The sequence below is a fragment of the Ochotona curzoniae genome, unplaced genomic scaffold (genome assembly GCF_017591425.1).
Source record: "Ochotona curzoniae isolate NIBS_2020 unplaced genomic scaffold, NIBS_Ocur_1.0 contig_2404, whole genome shotgun sequence".
Taxonomy (NCBI): Eukaryota; Metazoa; Chordata; class Mammalia; order Lagomorpha; family Ochotonidae; genus Ochotona; species Ochotona curzoniae.
The window spans coordinates 8,971,221-8,988,523 of NW_024465451.1; the positions used below are offsets into that span (position 1 = coordinate 8,971,221).

The following is a 17,303-nucleotide window of genomic DNA, read 5'->3' on the forward strand; positions in this document are numbered from 1 at the left end:
GAATGCTAGTCATAAAAAAAGATCCCTACATGTAAACAAGGAGAAAAAAAACACATTTCCTTGCAGAAATATAGGGGAGAGCCAGGAATAAGCAATTCACAAACAAAAAAACCCAAGCACATTGTACACAAAAGGCTTTCTCACCAGTTACCAAGTGTAATATAGCAATACAGCAGTAATAGGCAGTGTAGGTGAGGTACTAGTGGAGGGAAACCTCTTGATTGCCTGAGGGTGGAAGAAGAATTGAGAGCAGTTTGACTATACTTAGTAGGATTGAAAAATGCTCATATTCTGAGATAGATCTGCCATTCTAGTTAGATGCTTTTCCGTTGCATCCTTCAAAATTGACCGTTACCAGACTCTGGCATTGATTCTCCACACCTTTCTCTATTCCCGATGGAGTTGTCATTCAACACCTTTAGGTAGGCATTGATGAAATATCACTGCACTGTGCTCTTACCTGCCTCTCTGTGGTGGGCTGAGGTCAGCTAGAAGCTTCTGGAAGAGTCAGGTATCTTATCTTGTTTCCTCAGGTTTATAGAGATTTGAAAAATACAAACTTCTCAGCTGATATCCTAGCTCCTTAGTAATCTGCCCATCCAGTCTTGTCTTCTACCAGTTCCCAATTTGAACCCATCTCCTACTACTGTTTTCATTTAAACTTCTCTCAGATTGAAATCTTTGGTTACATCTAGTTGCTTCCTGGAATTCTTCTTTTCCCTCAGGTATGAATTTAATTCATATTTCTTTTTCTCTTTGTCTATTCAGTAACACCCTCAAAGGATGAGTTTAAATCATATTTCTTCAAGAAAGTGCTTTGATCATTTCAGCCTACACTAGTCTTTCATTCTATTGGATTCTATTTTGTGTATTAATGTAATTATTGCTCATTTTGGCATTAAATTATGTGTAGCTCTTTTATGTGACTTTAGACTTATAACTAAATATGAGCTTTTTCTCCTCTCCAGAAATTAGTTTTAAGTAAAGAGGAGTTCTCCAGGTATTTGTTGTCTGATAAAGTCTTTGTGGTTATTTGACTCCACGTGATGTTGTAGTCAGTTCTTGGAAACAGTGGATGACTGTGCATTCTGCCAGTTCAATTGAGATCAGTGTCTATAGAGTTCATTCAACATAATTCACTAAATAAAACAGAGGCCTCTAATCTAAAAAAAAGGTTTAGCTATTATACTTAGGAATATGACCTCTTTTTTTTTTAAAGATTTATTTTTATTATTTTTTCATTGGAAAGGCGGATATACAGAGAGGAGAGACAGAGAGGAAGATTTTCCGTCCGATGATTCACTCCCCAAGTGAGCGCAACGGCCGATACTATGCCGATCCGAAGCCAGGAGCCTCTTCTGGGTCTCCCACGCGGTGCAGGTTCCCAAAGCTTTGGGCCGTCCTCTGCTGCTTTCCCAGGCCACAGGCAGGGAGCTGGAAGGGAAGCAGGGCTGCCGGGATTAGAACCGGCGCCCATATGGGATCCCGGGCGTGCAAGGCGAGGACCTTTAACCACTTGCGCCACTGCGCCGGGCCCGGAATATGACCTCTTAATGTGAGGTATTAGACATAATTGTTAACCTTAACAATAAAAAATTTTTTAAATGTGTATCTCTTATAAGACACCCAGGCATAGAACAGGGGATCATATTGAACAAACAGCAATAGAATAAATGAGAAAAAACTAATTCATTGTTTTGCAACTATATGCTTATTATTCAAAATGAAATTTCCAGAGTCTTACAGAATTAGAAAAGTGTTATTATATCTCAAAATCTTAAAATGTAGATATTTTGTAGAAAATTTGCTCAAAATGTAGTTTTATTGATGAAAAACGTTGATATATGTATACATGAAGTTCAAATAATTGGAGTTTTTGAACTATAATGACAGGAAAAACATTAATTGATGCATTCAATATATTGCTTATTTTTTAAGATAGATATACATGTAAATTTTATTTTAAAAATTACATATTCAGCAGGACTCAAAGTTTCCCTTCCTCCTTTACTCTTACACCCACCCATCTGTGGTCATTTGGGGGAGTATCTGGAACAGCCTTATTTTAATTAGAGCACCTTTCAACTAACTTCTTCATGGCAAGCATGCCTTTTGTGTGTCAGCTCTTTTGTAACTGGCTAACTTCTGTTTAATAAAACTCAGTGAAGGTGTTGTCTCTGAGAAACTCCTTGGCATTAATAATGTGTGTTACTTTGCATATCTGCCAAAACACTGATTTGTAAGCACATTGTCTAGCTGACTGGACTGCTTGAAGCTTGAACCAGTGTTTTTATTTTGAGATATTAGGAATGTACGCATATCCCCCAGAGCATAGTGGTTGCTAGAGAAAAGATAACAGACTGAAAGGTACCTGGCACAGTGTCCCTAGGTGTGTATTTGTTGTAGTGGTCCAGATACCACATGGGATCCTGCATCTGGCATTGGAGTGCCGGGTTAGAGTGTTGACTCTGCTCCTGATCCCTGTGCTGGGATGCATTAGTTAATAGCTCAGCTGGTTGAGTTCCTGGCCGCTGGCCGCAGTCTGGCCTGCCTGTGGCTGTTGTAGGCACTGGAAGAGTGAACAAGCAGGTGGGAGTATACTCTGTCTTAGAGTGAACCAGTGAGTGGGAGTGTGCTCTGTCTCTCGAGTAAAAAAGTCAGTAAAAATTGACTGAATTTTAGAAGCATAAAATTTCTGGGAATGCTTTAGAAAAGGAATTAACCAAGACTTGGGAAGTAGATCTGTAGCAGTTTCTGGCATGATATTAGGGCTGTCCTCCTTCCCCAAATGATTTCCTACTTAAAACCCAGATGGGGGAGAAAGCTCCCTAAAATTGAAGCTGGATTTCCACATTTGGGAGATTAAGGTAGAAGCTTTTACATAGCACAAAGGGCTGTAATGTGCACACGCATCACGTGTGCGTGTTACTGAGAAGGTTGTGATGATAATCTAGTTTTCCTCATCCTATTTACAGTTTAGGAGAGCTCTAATCCACATAGGGTATTTTTCCTTTTCCTATGGGATTTAAATATTTCCCCGTCTCATTTATAGCTGTCTTGAAGCTCTGAAGGAAAGCCAGTCACTGAAATAGTTTCAGTACAATCTATAGAAATCATATGGTTAGCAGATAGAAGATGTCATCAGAGGTTGGGTTTGGTTATATTGGCTATAAAATATTAATTTACTAGAATTTCATTATTGATAAAGAACCTAGCTACTGAAATGTTATTTTATTTAGTTAAATTCCTTCCCCCCTTTCTTTTTGGCCTCAACAAATCTTTTATTACCAATAATGCTATTGCTTTAATACTTGTGTGTGTGAAGTGGCTGTCCTGAAGGTACTGTGATATGTTAGTGTTGGCATTTAGGCAGCTAGAAGTGTCATTAAAGGAACTGGAATAGAATTTTTGCTAGAGAAGTCCGTGGAGTCAAAAATGCATTTATACACTTAAACTACTGAACAGAATGGACCACCTTGATGTTTAAAACACATTAGCACTTAATTAGGCAAAACCAGTTCAACAAAAAGCCTATTATAATAAAGTTTTGCATATCTCATGCACTTCATTCGCTACTGTACTGAAAACCAGTATCATAGTGATTGTATGGGTGTGCTCTTGCCCCATGATACAGTTGAATTGGGCTGGTGTTGCCACAGTAGGTTATGCTGCTGTCTGTGTTACAAGCTTCATATATCTGAGTACCAGTTTAAGTTCCAGCTTCTTTGTACTGTGGCTGAAGAAGCAGGAGGAAGATGGCCTGAGGGCTTGCACCCCTGCTGCCCACATGGGAGACCAGGTTGGAGTTCCATACTCCTGACTTTGGCCTGACACAGCCTCAGCCGATATGGCCATCTAGGGAGTGATCCAGAGGAAAGAGAATCTTTCTCTCTGTGTGTCAACTCTGCCTTTCGAATAAGTAAAATATTTAAAAGAAAAAGTTGATGGGGCCAATGGCAAGTTAAGTCTCTGTCTGCAGCTCACTAAGCCACTGCCTGGACTGTAGGCATCGTATGTGGACCTTGGTTTGAGTCCCTGCTGCTCCACTTATAGTCTAGCCTGGGCAAGCAGTGGAAGATGGCCCAAGTGCTTGGGTCCCTACACCCATGTGGGGGACACAAGTAAAGATCCTGGCTCCTGGCTTTGATCTGACCCAGTCCTGGCTAACGAAGCCATTTGGCAGTAAATCAGCAGATGGAAAATCTCTTCTTTCTCTGTCTCACCCTCTGTAATGCTGCCTTTCAAGTAAAATCAATGTATCTTTTAAAATCATATTCAGATGTAAAGATACAATGCAGTATACATCTCTACTTCCCAATCAAAGATGGACTCTCAATGAAACTATTAAATATATCTTGACAATAGGATGCTGGACTCTGCCATTGTCCTTGCCTACAATGTCACGATACACTTAAGTATCAAAATGATGGACTTAAGGCTGTTTATGAAGGACTATACTATTTAATGGTATAGAGGAAATCAATGGGTTGGAGAGTTTTGGGGAAGGTGAAAGGGAAATCCCAGACCCTTAGGACTGTATCATAAAATAATAAAATAAATGCATTTAATTTAAAAATAAAAATAAAGTTGAATCATTATAGCTATTGACCATTTATATCTTTTTTTTTTTTAAAGACTGCAGCATAAAAAATAAAAATATTTGTCAGGGCTAGCGTTTTTGGCTCAGTAGATTAATGCAGCCTCTACCTGCAAGGCCAGCATCACATATGGATGCCAGTTTGAATTCTGGCTACTTATTTCTGATCAAGCTCCCTGCTCATGTACCCGGGAAAACAGCAGATGATGGCCGAGTCCTTAGGCCATGGCACCCATGTGGGTGTAGGAAGAAACTCCAGGATCCTGTCTTTGGACTGACCCAGCTCTGGCCATTGTGACAATTTGGGGAGTGAACCAGTGAATGGGAGATCTCTCTCTGTAAATCTTGCTTTCAAATGAAAATAAATAAACCTTTTTTTTTTTTTTAAGAAAAGAAGAAAAATGTAGTTCCACTTAAAAGATGTATGTTAGCCCCTCAAGGAACCTGTAGTCTTGAAATGATTGCATTTATGAAATGATAGACAGTATGGCAAAATAACATTTGATGAATTAATACAACCTTCCATACTGTGCACTCAGACCAAGAAGAATTGAAGGCAGATCATCATCCCTGTAAGGAAGAAGTAAGAGGATTTTTTTTTGTTAAGATTTATTTACCTTTATTACAAAGTCAGATATACAGAGAGGAGGAGAGACAGAAAGGAAGATCTTCCGTCCGATGATTCACACCCCAAGTGACCACAACAGCCGGTGCTGCGCTGATCCAAAGCCAGGAGCCAGAAACTTCCTGAAGATCTTCCATGTGGGTGCAGGGTCCCAAAGCTTTGGGCTGTCCTTGACTGCCTTCCCAGGCTACAAGCAGGGAGCTGGATGGGAAATGGAGCAGCCAGGATTAGAACCGGCGCCCATATGGGATCCTGGCGCATTCAAAGCAGGGACTTTAGCCGCCTGGCCATGGTGCTGGGCCCGGAAAGGGATTATTTGTGAAATAGGACCTCTAGTTTGGGCAAGATGTAACATTTCATGCCTGCTCTGTTGATTAGCACAGCAATCGTGAGAAGGTGATGGTTGTTCCTGCCGTTTTACAGATTTGCTAAGTGAGCTTCCAGCAGATCATGCTGGGATTCAAACCCAGGTCTGTTTGGATTCAAAGACATACATTTTTCCCTCTCTTAACAGGGTTCTTTTCTAAAGCAGGTTGTGTGCTGTTTTGTGAATTTCTTTAAAAGAATTTTTTTTCTTATATATAAATATACTTTCTATGGAAAATTTTGAGAGTATGAAAATTGTGTTTCTACTACTCACAGATAACCATTATTACTATTTGGATGTATTTACACTCAATACATAGAGGTATTTATAACACATACGTGCAAGTATATGTATGCATTTATATGCTCATATATTCTCTGTCCGATCTCACTCCCGGGCAGTGTGCCTGTAAGGCAGCAGGCAATGGCCTGAGTGCTTGGATCCTTGCCACGCTAGTGGGAGACCCCAATGGAATTCCAGGTTTCTGGTTTTGGCCTGGCCAGCTTGGCTGTTGGAGACATTTGGAGAATGAACCAATAGGTGGAAGTTAGCTCTTTCTATCACACTGCCTTTTAAATAAATAGATAAATAATTTAAAAGAAAATGTAAAGCTATTTTGGTATTTAAAAAATTGAAACCCATACTTGTTTTTCCATGGTATACATTTTCCATTAACTTTTTAAAGATCCTTTGGTACCTTAAATATACATTTTTATATCCTTCCTACAAAGTCAGGATTAATGTATATGTATATGTGTGTGTACATGTACACAATACTAAATATTTTTGTCTGTATACTTTTAAATAAATATTTTATCTATTTAAAAGAGTTACAGAGTGGCCCTGGGGATGGAAAGGAATGAGAGAAAGATCTTTCATCTACTGGCTCACTTTCCAAATGATTGAGATGACTGACCTGAGCTGAGCTGATCTGAAGCCAGGTGCTCCTTCTGAGTCTCCCATGTGAGTGTAGGGGCCCAGGTACTTGGGTTGTCCTGCTGCTTTCCCAAGCGCATTAGCAGGGAGCTAGATGGAAATGGAGTTTCTGGGACTTGAACTAATACTCATATGGTCCCATCTCTATTTTTATAAAATTTGATGGCTGTTTTCATTGAAACTTTTAAAAGTATATATTTTAAAGTACTACAAAGAATTCCATCCTGTATGTGTGTTATAATTTGAGACCAATCAATCTCTCATTAGAGTTTAAGCTCCTTACAACTTTTTGCTAATCCATGTTTGTCATAGCTTGGTAAAGATTTTGCTATAAAATCTTTTAGCGGGCCTGGTACTATAGCCTGGTGGCTAAAGTCCTTGCCTTGCATGCACCTGGTTTGTGTCCTGGCTGCTCCATTTCCCATCCAGCTCCCTGCTTGTGGCCTGGGAAGGCAGAGGACAGCCCAAAGCCTTGGGATCCTGCACCCGCATGGGAGATCAGGAAGAAGCTCCTGGCTTTGGATAGGCTCATTTCCGGCCCTTGCAGCCACTTGAGGAGTAAATGTGTGGATGGAAGATCTTTTCCTCTCCGCCTCTCCTTACCTCTGTAATTCTGACTTTCCAATAAAAATAAATAAATCTTTAATACAATCTTTTTGCACGTGTTTCTGGTTATTCCTTATAAAGTTATATGTTTCCTTTGACTTTCGATTAAAAACTGACATCCAGACAAGTTGTGCCTTTTATAGTCTTACTGGTCACAGTCTATGAGAATACTCAGCTTTAGCCATTCTGTATATTCCCTTGCATCATCTTTGTTTACAACCTTCTTTTAAGTTTGATAGGTGAGAAAGAGATGCTCGTGGCTTTAATTTACATTTCTCTGACTACCAAAGCGAATGAATCATTGTTGGAGTTGTTATCTGAAACTCTGCCAGCCTTGGCTCACCCCCTCCTAAGAGCGGCACTGTACAGAGAAGAGAAGGTTAAAAGGTTTGATCTCATTTGTACTCAAGTACTCGGTGCCCTATCTTTTGGCAGATCTCTGACATCTACATTAGTGGGGAGTCTGGGGACATGTCAGCCAAGGAGAAACTGCTCCTGTGGACCCAGAAGGTGACAGCTGGTTACGCAGGAATCAAATGCACCAACTTCTCCTCCTGTTGGAGTGATGGGAAGATGTTCAATGCACTTATTCACCGATACAGGTAAGCACCGTGGTGTTTCCGGCTTCTTCTCATCTCTTGTTTGTTCGTTAGTTATAATGCCATTTCCTCCTCAAGTAAGAATCAAAGCTCGTTCATTTATTTGCATGAAAATGAATGTTTACATATCTAGACCAGTGAGGGATAATAAGCAATAAACATTCCACTCTAAGTCAGTGGTTTTTTTGGGCTCTGGGGACATTTGTGCTGTTTTCTTTGTGTGATCTTGCGTGATGTGTAAGTGGTGGATTTTTTTTTTCTGCAGACCTGATCTGGTAGATATGGAGAGAGTGCAAATCCAGAGCAACCGAGAAAACCTGGAGCAGGCTTTTGAAGTGGCAGAGAGACTGGGGGTCACCCGCTTGTTGGACGCCGAAGGTGAGAGTTTGGCATGTGCTCGCTGTGCTTTCCAGCAGATTGCTTTGACTCAACTGAGGAATTTCATGCCTGTTCCCTCTTAGATGTGGATGTGCCATCTCCAGATGAAAAGTCTGTCATCACTTATGTGTCTTCCATTTATGATGCCTTCCCCAAAGTCCCCGAGGGTGGAGAAGGAATCAGTGCCACTGTAAGAGAACCTTCCGCTCTGGTTTGTTTGGATGGAATGCATTCACGAGATAATATTGTTAAGAACTCATTATACAGAGAGCACATTTATGCAATGTAAATTCAGTATGCATTAGTTTACATGGACACAGTCTTTGTCTCAGGGAATAAGTCTTGATATTCTGATTTTGATTCACCTAGCCCAGGTCATTTGTTGCTAAGTGTCAGCAAAGGATGACCTCTCATCACCCCCAGCTGTAATTCACTGGGAAGCAGGGTTTTCTTAGCCACTGATATCAGCTTGTCTAAGTATAGTGTAACTCTGTATATATTTTTAGTAGTGTAGACTTTCAAGGTGTCAGGAAATGAGGTCCCATCCTGAGAGTCCTACAGAAGCTTTGAAATTGGAACTGTGGATATTAAACTGAGCAACTGTCTATGCAACTGGAAGAAAACGTTTTGATGTGATGTGGGTGGCCTGACCTCCTTGGTCCTATGCCTGTTTTGACTCTTACTCATCAGGTGTATAATGTTTACTTTCTGATAACAGGAAGTAGACTCCAGGTGGCAGGAATACCAAAGCCGAGTGGATTCCCTCATTCCCTGGATCAAACAGCACACAATATTGATGTCAGATAAATCTTTTCCCCAGAACCCTGTTGAATTAAAGGTAAAGCCATGAACTTAAATAATTTTTATGAATGTCCTCTAGTTTGTTGCTTAGAATGAAAATTTCTGGATAACTTAGAATGAAAAATTGGGTCTTGTTGCTTATATTCTTTCATTTGTTTACCAAATATTAATTTTCTAGGCACTTTATAACCAATACATACACTTCAAAGAAACAGAAATTTTGGCCAAGGAGAGAGAAAAAGGAAGAATTGAGGAACTGTATAAATTATTAGAGGTAAGAAAGTTTATTTTTTGCTGAGTCTTAGGGTTTGCTGGGTTTCACTATTAATTGCTTCTTTTCTAAATACATAAATATTACATATTTACTAAACAAATAATGCATTTATAATAAATAAGTGTGCAAAATTAATTAATTAGAAAGGCAGAGAGATAGAAGGAAGGAGGGAGTAAGGCAGGCAGAGAAAAAGAGATCTGTGTTCCATTTACTGCTTTACTTCCCAAGAGCCTCCAACAGCCAGGGCCATGCCAGGAGCGTGGAACTCAATCTTGTTTTCCTCCATGGATGGCAGGGACCCAAGTACTTGAGCTGTCACTTGGTACCTCCAAGGGTGCATATGAGCTGGAGGCTGGAATGGAGAGTGAATCTAGGGGCTCCCATAGGGCACACCGACGTTCTGAACATTGCTTAATTACTCTTTAAATACTTCTTAAGTAGACAAATTATTTATATTTTCTTTCCAATCTGCATGAATAGCAAAATTCTAGGGTAACAAATTTAACATGACTTGCAGGCTGGTCTTAAAAATTTGTGGTAAAAGAATAGTATCCTCTATTTTAAAAAAAAATGTTTATTTTCACAATCTTTTGAAAGGAGAGCAAATCAGAAAAGGAGGAAGTGAGAAATCAGTCTTCCATTTTCTGGCTCACTTTCCAAATACCTACAATAGCCATGCTAGACCAGATTGAATTAGAAGCTTAGAACTCTGGTTTTCCCACATGGTGGCAAGGGCTGAAGTACTTGTACCATCATCCGCTGCCTCCCAAGATGTATTATCAGGATGCTGAATTGAAAGTGGAGCAGCCAGGACTCAAACCTAGGTGTTTTGCTATGGGATGTGGCGTCTAGCAGCAGCTTAAGTAGTGCTGTGCTATAAATGCCTTCTCCACTGCTATCTATATTTTTTTAAAAAAACCATAAAATTGTGAATAGTATTCAGAAATTTTGAATTTATTGATTTTTTAAAAATTTGCTTATTTGAGAGGAAAAACAAATAAGAAAAGAGCACCTGTCTGCTGCTTCACTCCCCACTTGTCCACATCTCTGGGCAAGGCCATGAGTCACAGCCAGCAGCCAGGACTTCAGCTCGGGTCTCCCATGTTGGTAGCAAGAGCCTGCTCAGTGCTGTCTCTCAGGATCTGCGTCAGCCAAGCTCGTCTCGGGAACCAGAGCAGGTGCTCTGGGAGCGGGTGCAGGTATCCCAGCTGGCGCTGCACTACAGTTCCAGATGCCCAGTGTAGAACTCTTGACTATCATGGATGTTGTCATGTGCCTAGAGGAAAGAAAGTTAAAACTTTCTTAGGATGGAAAGAAATAAACTTCCTTTTATATTTGATTCCTAGGATATGTGGAGCTATAGAAATTGGCACTTAACTTTGTCCAAATGAAGAATATTGAGAAAATATGAAGCTATGGAACATATAGAAGGAATGGAAGGACTTTGAGTGAATCATCCCTGTGTTTTAGAGATTTTGTTGCTCATGTCTCAGGTCTTGGCGCTGCTATCTAAGTGGTTATTTAAAGGTGTTAGATAATGGCTGGATCAGGAAGTGTTAAGCCTGTATAGAGAGTGAACAGAAACAGAGTGTGAGAGCATCGCTGTGCTTTTGGACTGAAGAAATATCTCTTTCAGGTGTGGATTGAGTTTGGCCGAATCAAACTGCCTCAGGGTTATCACCCTAACGATGTGGAAGAAGAGTGGGGAAAACTCATTATTGAGATGCTGGAGCGAGAGAAATCACTTCGGCCAGCTGTGGAGAGGTCAGTCCAGAGCATCGGGGTGACCTGAGGTGACTTGCTTTGAGCTTGCGCGTAATTGTGGTTTTCCTTATTTTAGGCTGGAATTGCTGCTACAGATTGCAAACAAAATACAGAATGGTGCTTTGAACTGTGAAGAAAAACTGACACTAGCCAAGAATACACTGCAGGCTGTGAGTCTCTGTTCTGTCCTGCCTCTGTCACGTGTGCACCACCTCTTACCCTCTGCTCTAATGGTCACAATGAGAAGGTGCAGAATCCGGCTGTACCGCTTTCTTGTTCTTGAGATTACAGTGTGTCCCTTGCCCCCTTCCGTGTTACAGGTGGAGCCAGTGGAATTTTCCCATTCTTAGTCTCCCTTTCTGTTTCAGGACACTGCTAACCTGGAATTGGGACAACCAGTACGATGTGAGTCAGATGTCATCATGTACATTCAGGAGTGTGAAGGTCTCATCAGGCAGCTGCAAGTGGATCTCCAGATCCTACGGGATGAGAATTACTACCAGCTGGAAGAGCTGGCATTTAGGTGAGGAACAAGAGAGTCAAATGAGGGTCTTGCTTTCCACTGAGGTTCACGGGTGAAGAGGGTGTCCCAAGTCAGACTCAGCATCAGGATGGGGATCCTGCAGGCACTGATTTTTGGCAGAAGGATCCTCGTGTCAGAGGAGAGTTTCCTCTTATTACTTGCCTTTCCCACTGAATACCTGTTGCATTCCCCAAGTCCCTGTGAATCTTACAACATCCCCCGCTTACTTTAGCACAGTCTGCTGGGTTGTAATAGAACTCATTTTCTAGAGGAGGAGACTGAGACACACAGGGAAGATGAGGGTCATCTAAAGGAAGAAGACTGGTTTACACAAAGAGTGGGACCCTCATCTCTCACGTCTAACCCATCGTTTATTCATTTATACCATTCAGGCATTTTTAAAGTAGGTATTGATTTGAATCCTTCTGTTAACACTGTAATTTTACAATTGCCTAGAAAACAATTCAGAACTAGTTGAAGGTGTTATTAGCTTTTATTCACTTAATTTCCAGATATGATGTCATTTTTATTTTTTACACACTGCTGTCATGGATTAGGGAAAGCTTTTTATTTATTTATTTTTTTTAATATGTTAGAGCGATGGGTGTTGTGTTGCAGTAACTTTAAGTTACCACTTAGGATACCCACACATTAAGCGAGTCCAAGTTTGAGTCTCAGTTAGTTTGCTTCTAATCCAGCTTCCTGCTAATACAGGCAATAGATGACGATGATGGCTTAAATGCTTTGGTCTCTGCCATCCATGTGGAAAATCCAGTTGGAGTTCTGGGTTCCTAGCTTTAGCCTGGCTGTTGCAGGCACTTGGGAAATGAAATAGCAGAGAGAAGATGTCGGTCTCCTTCTCTGTTACACTGCTGTTCAAATAAATAAGCAAACAAATACTTTTTATTTTGTTTTCATTTTTATTGGAAAGTCAGATAAACAGAGAGGAGGAGAGACAGAAAAGAAGATCTTCCGTCTGCTAACTCACTCCCTAAGTGTCCGCAACAGCCAGAGCTGGGCCAATCTTAAGCCAGGAGCTCCTTCCTGATCTCCCATGCGGGTGCAGGGTCCCAAGGCTTTGGGCTGTCCTTGACTGCTTTCCCAGGCCACAAGCAGGGAGCTGGATGGGAAGTGGAGCTACCAGGATTAGAACTGGCACCCATTTGGGATCCCGGCACATTCAAGGCAAGGACTTTAGCCACTAGGGTACTGTGTCAGGCCCAGCAAGCAAAAATTTTTAAAATATGTTTCAGATTTAAGTGTCTTCATGGTTTTTTTTTTTCCTTCCATTTTAGAGTCACGCGTCTGCAGGATGAACTGGTCACCTTGCGTCTAGAATGTACAAACCTGTACCGGAAAGGCCATTTCACATCTATTGAATTAGTTCCACCCTCCACTTTAACCACTACTCATCTGAAAACAGACCCCTTGACCAAGGCAACCCATTCTTCTTCTACCTCCTGGTTCCGCAAGCCCATGACTCGTGCTGAACTTGTGTCTATCTCTTCCTCTGAAGACGAAGGCAATCTCCGATTTGTGTATGAGCTACTGTCTTGGGTAGAGGAGATGCAGGTGAGCCCCGAGACTTTCTCATTTGAAGCCCTTTGAGAATCTGTTGCTTCAGCTACTATACCATAAGTGTGAGCTTGTGGGAAAATTCCAGTGTTTATGAAAAATTCAGTTATTTTTGGGAGGATTTTTATTCTTCAGGTTTTGCTGTTAGTGTTAATTCTTATGTTTAAGCAAGGTTTTTGTGTTCCACAATTTTTAGGGACATAATTTATTGCATTCCAGGATAATGATTCAAATTTGATGTTGTCCTTAGCCTAATCCTTTTGTTCCATATTCTTCCCCTCTGCAGATGATAAACACTCCTTGTACCAATATCCAGATATATATATATAAAAGCCCAAGACAAGCTAAAATTACCTTTCATTAGTCAATAGCTGATTTTCTCACAACCTTTTTGGAATTCCGTTTTATCTGATCTGATTGTGAAATAGGAGACTTCATAAAGGGAAAAGCCTAGGTAACATAATAAAGCACTTTCATCTGTGAAGGTGCCTATTTTATTGTTTAACATTTGTTGTTTGAAAGGTAGTGTGGCAGGGCAACGAGCAGGATGGAAGTCTTTTCTTAGTTGGTTCACTTCCCAGATGGCCACAGCATCCAGGTCTATGCCAGGCAGAAGCCAGGCAGGATCTCTATCTGGTTCTGCCATGTGGTTGCCAAAAATTCAACTCCTGGAACCATCGACAACGTCCCAAGCATCTTAACAGGGAGCTGGATCAAAAGACAAGTAGCCAAGACTGGAACCAGGATGTGGTTATTGATCCTGGCTTATTCTGCTGTCTCTCCTGTACCACAATGCCAGCTTCAAGACCCTTTTCTGAATGTTGGGCTTAGGAACCTATTCCCGTATGCAGCAGGAAAAGGCTCCCTCTTTTGCTTTAGCTGCTGGGATTTGATCTCCACCTCCTTGGGGTGATTATGGATTGTGGTACTGTTTTGGGTTTTTTTGTTTGTTTATAAGAGGCCATGGAATGAAAAAAGTGACTTAAATACTTTTGCCAAAACATTCATTCTGACCATTTTTTTTCCCAGTACAACAGTAAATGATACACGTGTTTTTCTGTTTCAGATGAAATTGGAACGAGCAGAGTGGGGTAATGACCTGCCTAGTGTGGAGTTGCAGCTTGAAACACAGCAGCAGATCCACACCAGCGTAGAAGAACTGGGCTCCAGTGTCAAAGAGGCCAGGCTGTATGAGGTGTGTAGCATTCAGAATCCACTATAGAGCAGGGGCAGTTGCCTGTAAGTAGAAGGTTCTTTAGAAAGGAAGAATAATTAATATTCATGAATAGTACTTTACAGTAAATTTCCTTTTGAAATGAAGTGTTCTCTGTTAATCTTTGAAATAACCATGTCAGCAAAGGATTTTGGTCAATCCCTTTTCGCTAAGAAGCAAGTCATCCTGGAAGCAGTGTCCAAACTCAGACTCTGACTATAAACTTACGCAGTCTTTAGTAGAGGGCCAGCTTAGAGAAACCATCCCCTCAGTCTCTCTTCTCACTTACTTGTTATTATGTCTTCCTATTTTTAATTTCAGTTCCATCATTCAAAAAAAGCAATTGAGTTTTGGGGGGTTCATTGAGCAAAAGTTTTGCTTAACAGCCTCCCAGGATTGCTGGCAGCACAGGATGGTGAGGTCTGCTAGTTGAAATTACCATGCTGAACCAGTACCCAGTTATGTTGCTCCAGTCTGTGGGATGTGAGGCCAACTTGTCTCAACTTCTGTTTTTTTAGAGATTCCAATGCTTATCCATGTGCAGACATAATATTTGTGTAGTTGAAACCATAACATACAGTTTACTTACTCTTTCTAATGTATTGTTATTTAATTCCTTTCTTATCAGGGAAAAATGTCCCAAAATTTCCATACCAGTTATGTTGAAACTCTTGGAAAGCTGGAGACACAGTATTGTAAGCTGAAGGTGAGTCTGGCCTGACTTAGCCTTCTGGCCCAGACATCTCTCTTTCCTATTTCAGAGAAGTTCATGGTTTTGGCCTGTTTTGTGTTTTCTGTTTATTAATTTGTATCATTTGCTATGTTCAAGGATATGTTTTCTTTCATTAGAACCTGCTCTAGCTGTTGTGTTTTGAGACACCAAAGTTGAAATGTGGAGATTAACAGAGAAGGGACTTCCTCCATAGCTGTTGTTTTTATGTTTATGTGTGTCAAGGTTCTTCAGAGTAGCACAGGCCCAAAAATCCCCAGAAAGACCTTTCGATCTGTGCCTGCTACAATCTGAAGCCAGGAGCCAGGAGCCTCTTCTGGGTCTCACACGCAGGTGCATGGTCCCAAGGCTTTGGACCGTCCTAGACTGTTTTCCCAGGCCACGATCAGGGAACTGCATGGAAAGTGGAGCTGCCGGGACTAGAACCGGTGCCTATATGGGAACCCAGTGTGTCCAAGGCAAGGTCTTTGGCCACTAGATTACCAAGTTGAGCTCTTTTTAAAAAAAAAAAAAAGTTTATTTATTTTTATTGGAATGTCATTTATACAGAGAAGGAGAGGAGAGAGAGGAAGATCTGACATCCACTGGTTTACTCCTAAAGGGCTACAACAGTTGTAGCTGAGCCAATCTGAAGCTAGGAACCCGGAGTTTCTACTGGGTCTCCCATGAGGGTGCAGAGTCCCAAGGTTTTGGGCCATCCTCTGTTGCTCTCCCAGGCCATAAACAGGGAGCTGAATGGGAAGTGGAGCAACTGAAACTTGAACTGGCACCCATATGGGATCCTGGTGCATGCAAGCAAGGATTTAGCCATTGAGCTATTGCACCAGGCCTGTCTTGCCTTGGCTGGAACTGGTCCAGGCTCAGGTCAGTAGCCAGGAGCTTCATCTGGGTGTTTCTCATTGAGCCATCCTCCGCTGCTTTCCCAGGCATGTTAGCTGGGAGCTGGATTCGAAGTGGAGCAGCTGGGGCTTGAATTGGCACCTAGATGGGATGCCTGTGCTGCACACAGCAGTTTAACCCACTGCATCACAGCACCAGCCCCTCTGGGGGACTTGTGCTAAATTTGTATCAAACTTGTATTAAGTGACAATCCCAAAGTTTAAATATAAAAAATAAATTTGCTTAATGAGTTGTTATTTATATTTATGTCAGATGTGCTATCCTCTACAATACAGTGACCATCAATCTAACTTTATAACCCTTACTTTGTCTAGGAAACTTCTAGCTTCCGCATGAGGCACCTTCAGAGTCTGCACAAGTTTGTCTCCCGAGCTACTGCTGAGTTGATCTGGTTGAATGAGAAAGAAGAGGAGGAATTAGCATATGACTGGAGTGACAACAATCCTAATATTTCAGCCAAGAGAAATTACTTCTCTGTGAGTCTAGTACAGCAGGCCTATCATGTTTATTTAGTTGTACCAGAAAGAAAGAGGGTTAGTCTGCTTGGTTTCCAGAGTTGCAGTTTGAGAGACAGAAACAGAGGCCCTACTCACTTCATCTGTAAATGTGAGAAGTGGGTACCAGCTGACAGACAGTGGAGCATTTACGAAGGGAGGGTCTTGGGTAAAAGGAGCAGCCATCTTCCACCTGAGTCATGCCGAAGACAAACAGCTCTGTGGTGAGGTTATGAGCTCTAGAGTGAGACACACTGAGGTTCACGTTCTTATTTCTCTGATAACTAGCTCTGTATCCCTTGGCAAAATGCCTAGTTCTCTGGACCATTTGTGAAATAGGAAATAACATCACTTCAAAGAGTTGAATAAAAGATTAAGATTTATTAAGTTAAAACTAGGCCAAGGATTTAGAATAGAATTTAGTATTGTTTAACTGTGATTTCTAACTTTCCACAATTTTCTTAGTTCTTAATTCAGAAAAAATTAATAGAAAGAAGAGATTTAATGTATATTGTATCCACAATTCTAAGAAAATGACCATTCTTAATAAATGTAATGATGTTTTGTTCTGAATCTCTTCTTTTGCATAATGATAAGGAAAATTCCGTTTTGACAATGAGAGAATGCTTTTTTTCTTGCTATCAAAAGATACAAATTTTTTTTTCTTTTTCTTCTTCTTTTAAAAGATTTATTTATTTTTATGGGAAAGTCAGATATATAGAAAGGAGAGACAGAAGATCTTCCTTTCGCTGATTCACTTCCAAAGTGGCTTGCAATCGCCAGAGCTGATCTGATCCGAAGCCAGGAGTCTGGAGCTTCTCCCAGGTCTTCCACACAATGCAGGGTTCCAAGGCTTTGGGCCGTCCTTGACTGCTTTCCCAGGCCACAAGCAGGGAGCTGGAAAGGACGCAGGGGCCACCG

General features: G+C 41.1%; 1 protein-coding gene across 7 annotated transcripts in view; it reads left to right on the forward strand.

Annotated features, from left to right (window-relative positions):
- The window catches only part of MACF1 (microtubule actin crosslinking factor 1), a 366,624-nt gene that overhangs the window by 176,493 nt on the left and 172,828 nt on the right, over nt 1–17,303 (forward strand). For all 7 annotated transcript variants that reach the window (XM_040974265.1, XM_040974263.1, XM_040974264.1 and 4 more), the window contains 12 exons: nt 7,567–7,733; nt 7,996–8,108; nt 8,192–8,298; nt 8,827–8,946; nt 9,088–9,183; nt 10,820–10,947; nt 11,024–11,117; nt 11,316–11,470; nt 12,766–13,042; nt 14,112–14,240; nt 14,887–14,964; nt 16,203–16,364. In XM_040974265.1, coding sequence (XP_040830199.1) covers nt 7,567–7,733; nt 7,996–8,108; nt 8,192–8,298; nt 8,827–8,946; nt 9,088–9,183; nt 10,820–10,947; nt 11,024–11,117; nt 11,316–11,470; nt 12,766–13,042; nt 14,112–14,240; nt 14,887–14,964; nt 16,203–16,364 — 1,626 coding nt within the window. The remainder of the gene's footprint in view (nt 1–7,566; nt 7,734–7,995; nt 8,109–8,191; nt 8,299–8,826; nt 8,947–9,087; nt 9,184–10,819; nt 10,948–11,023; nt 11,118–11,315; nt 11,471–12,765; nt 13,043–14,111; nt 14,241–14,886; nt 14,965–16,202; nt 16,365–17,303) is intronic.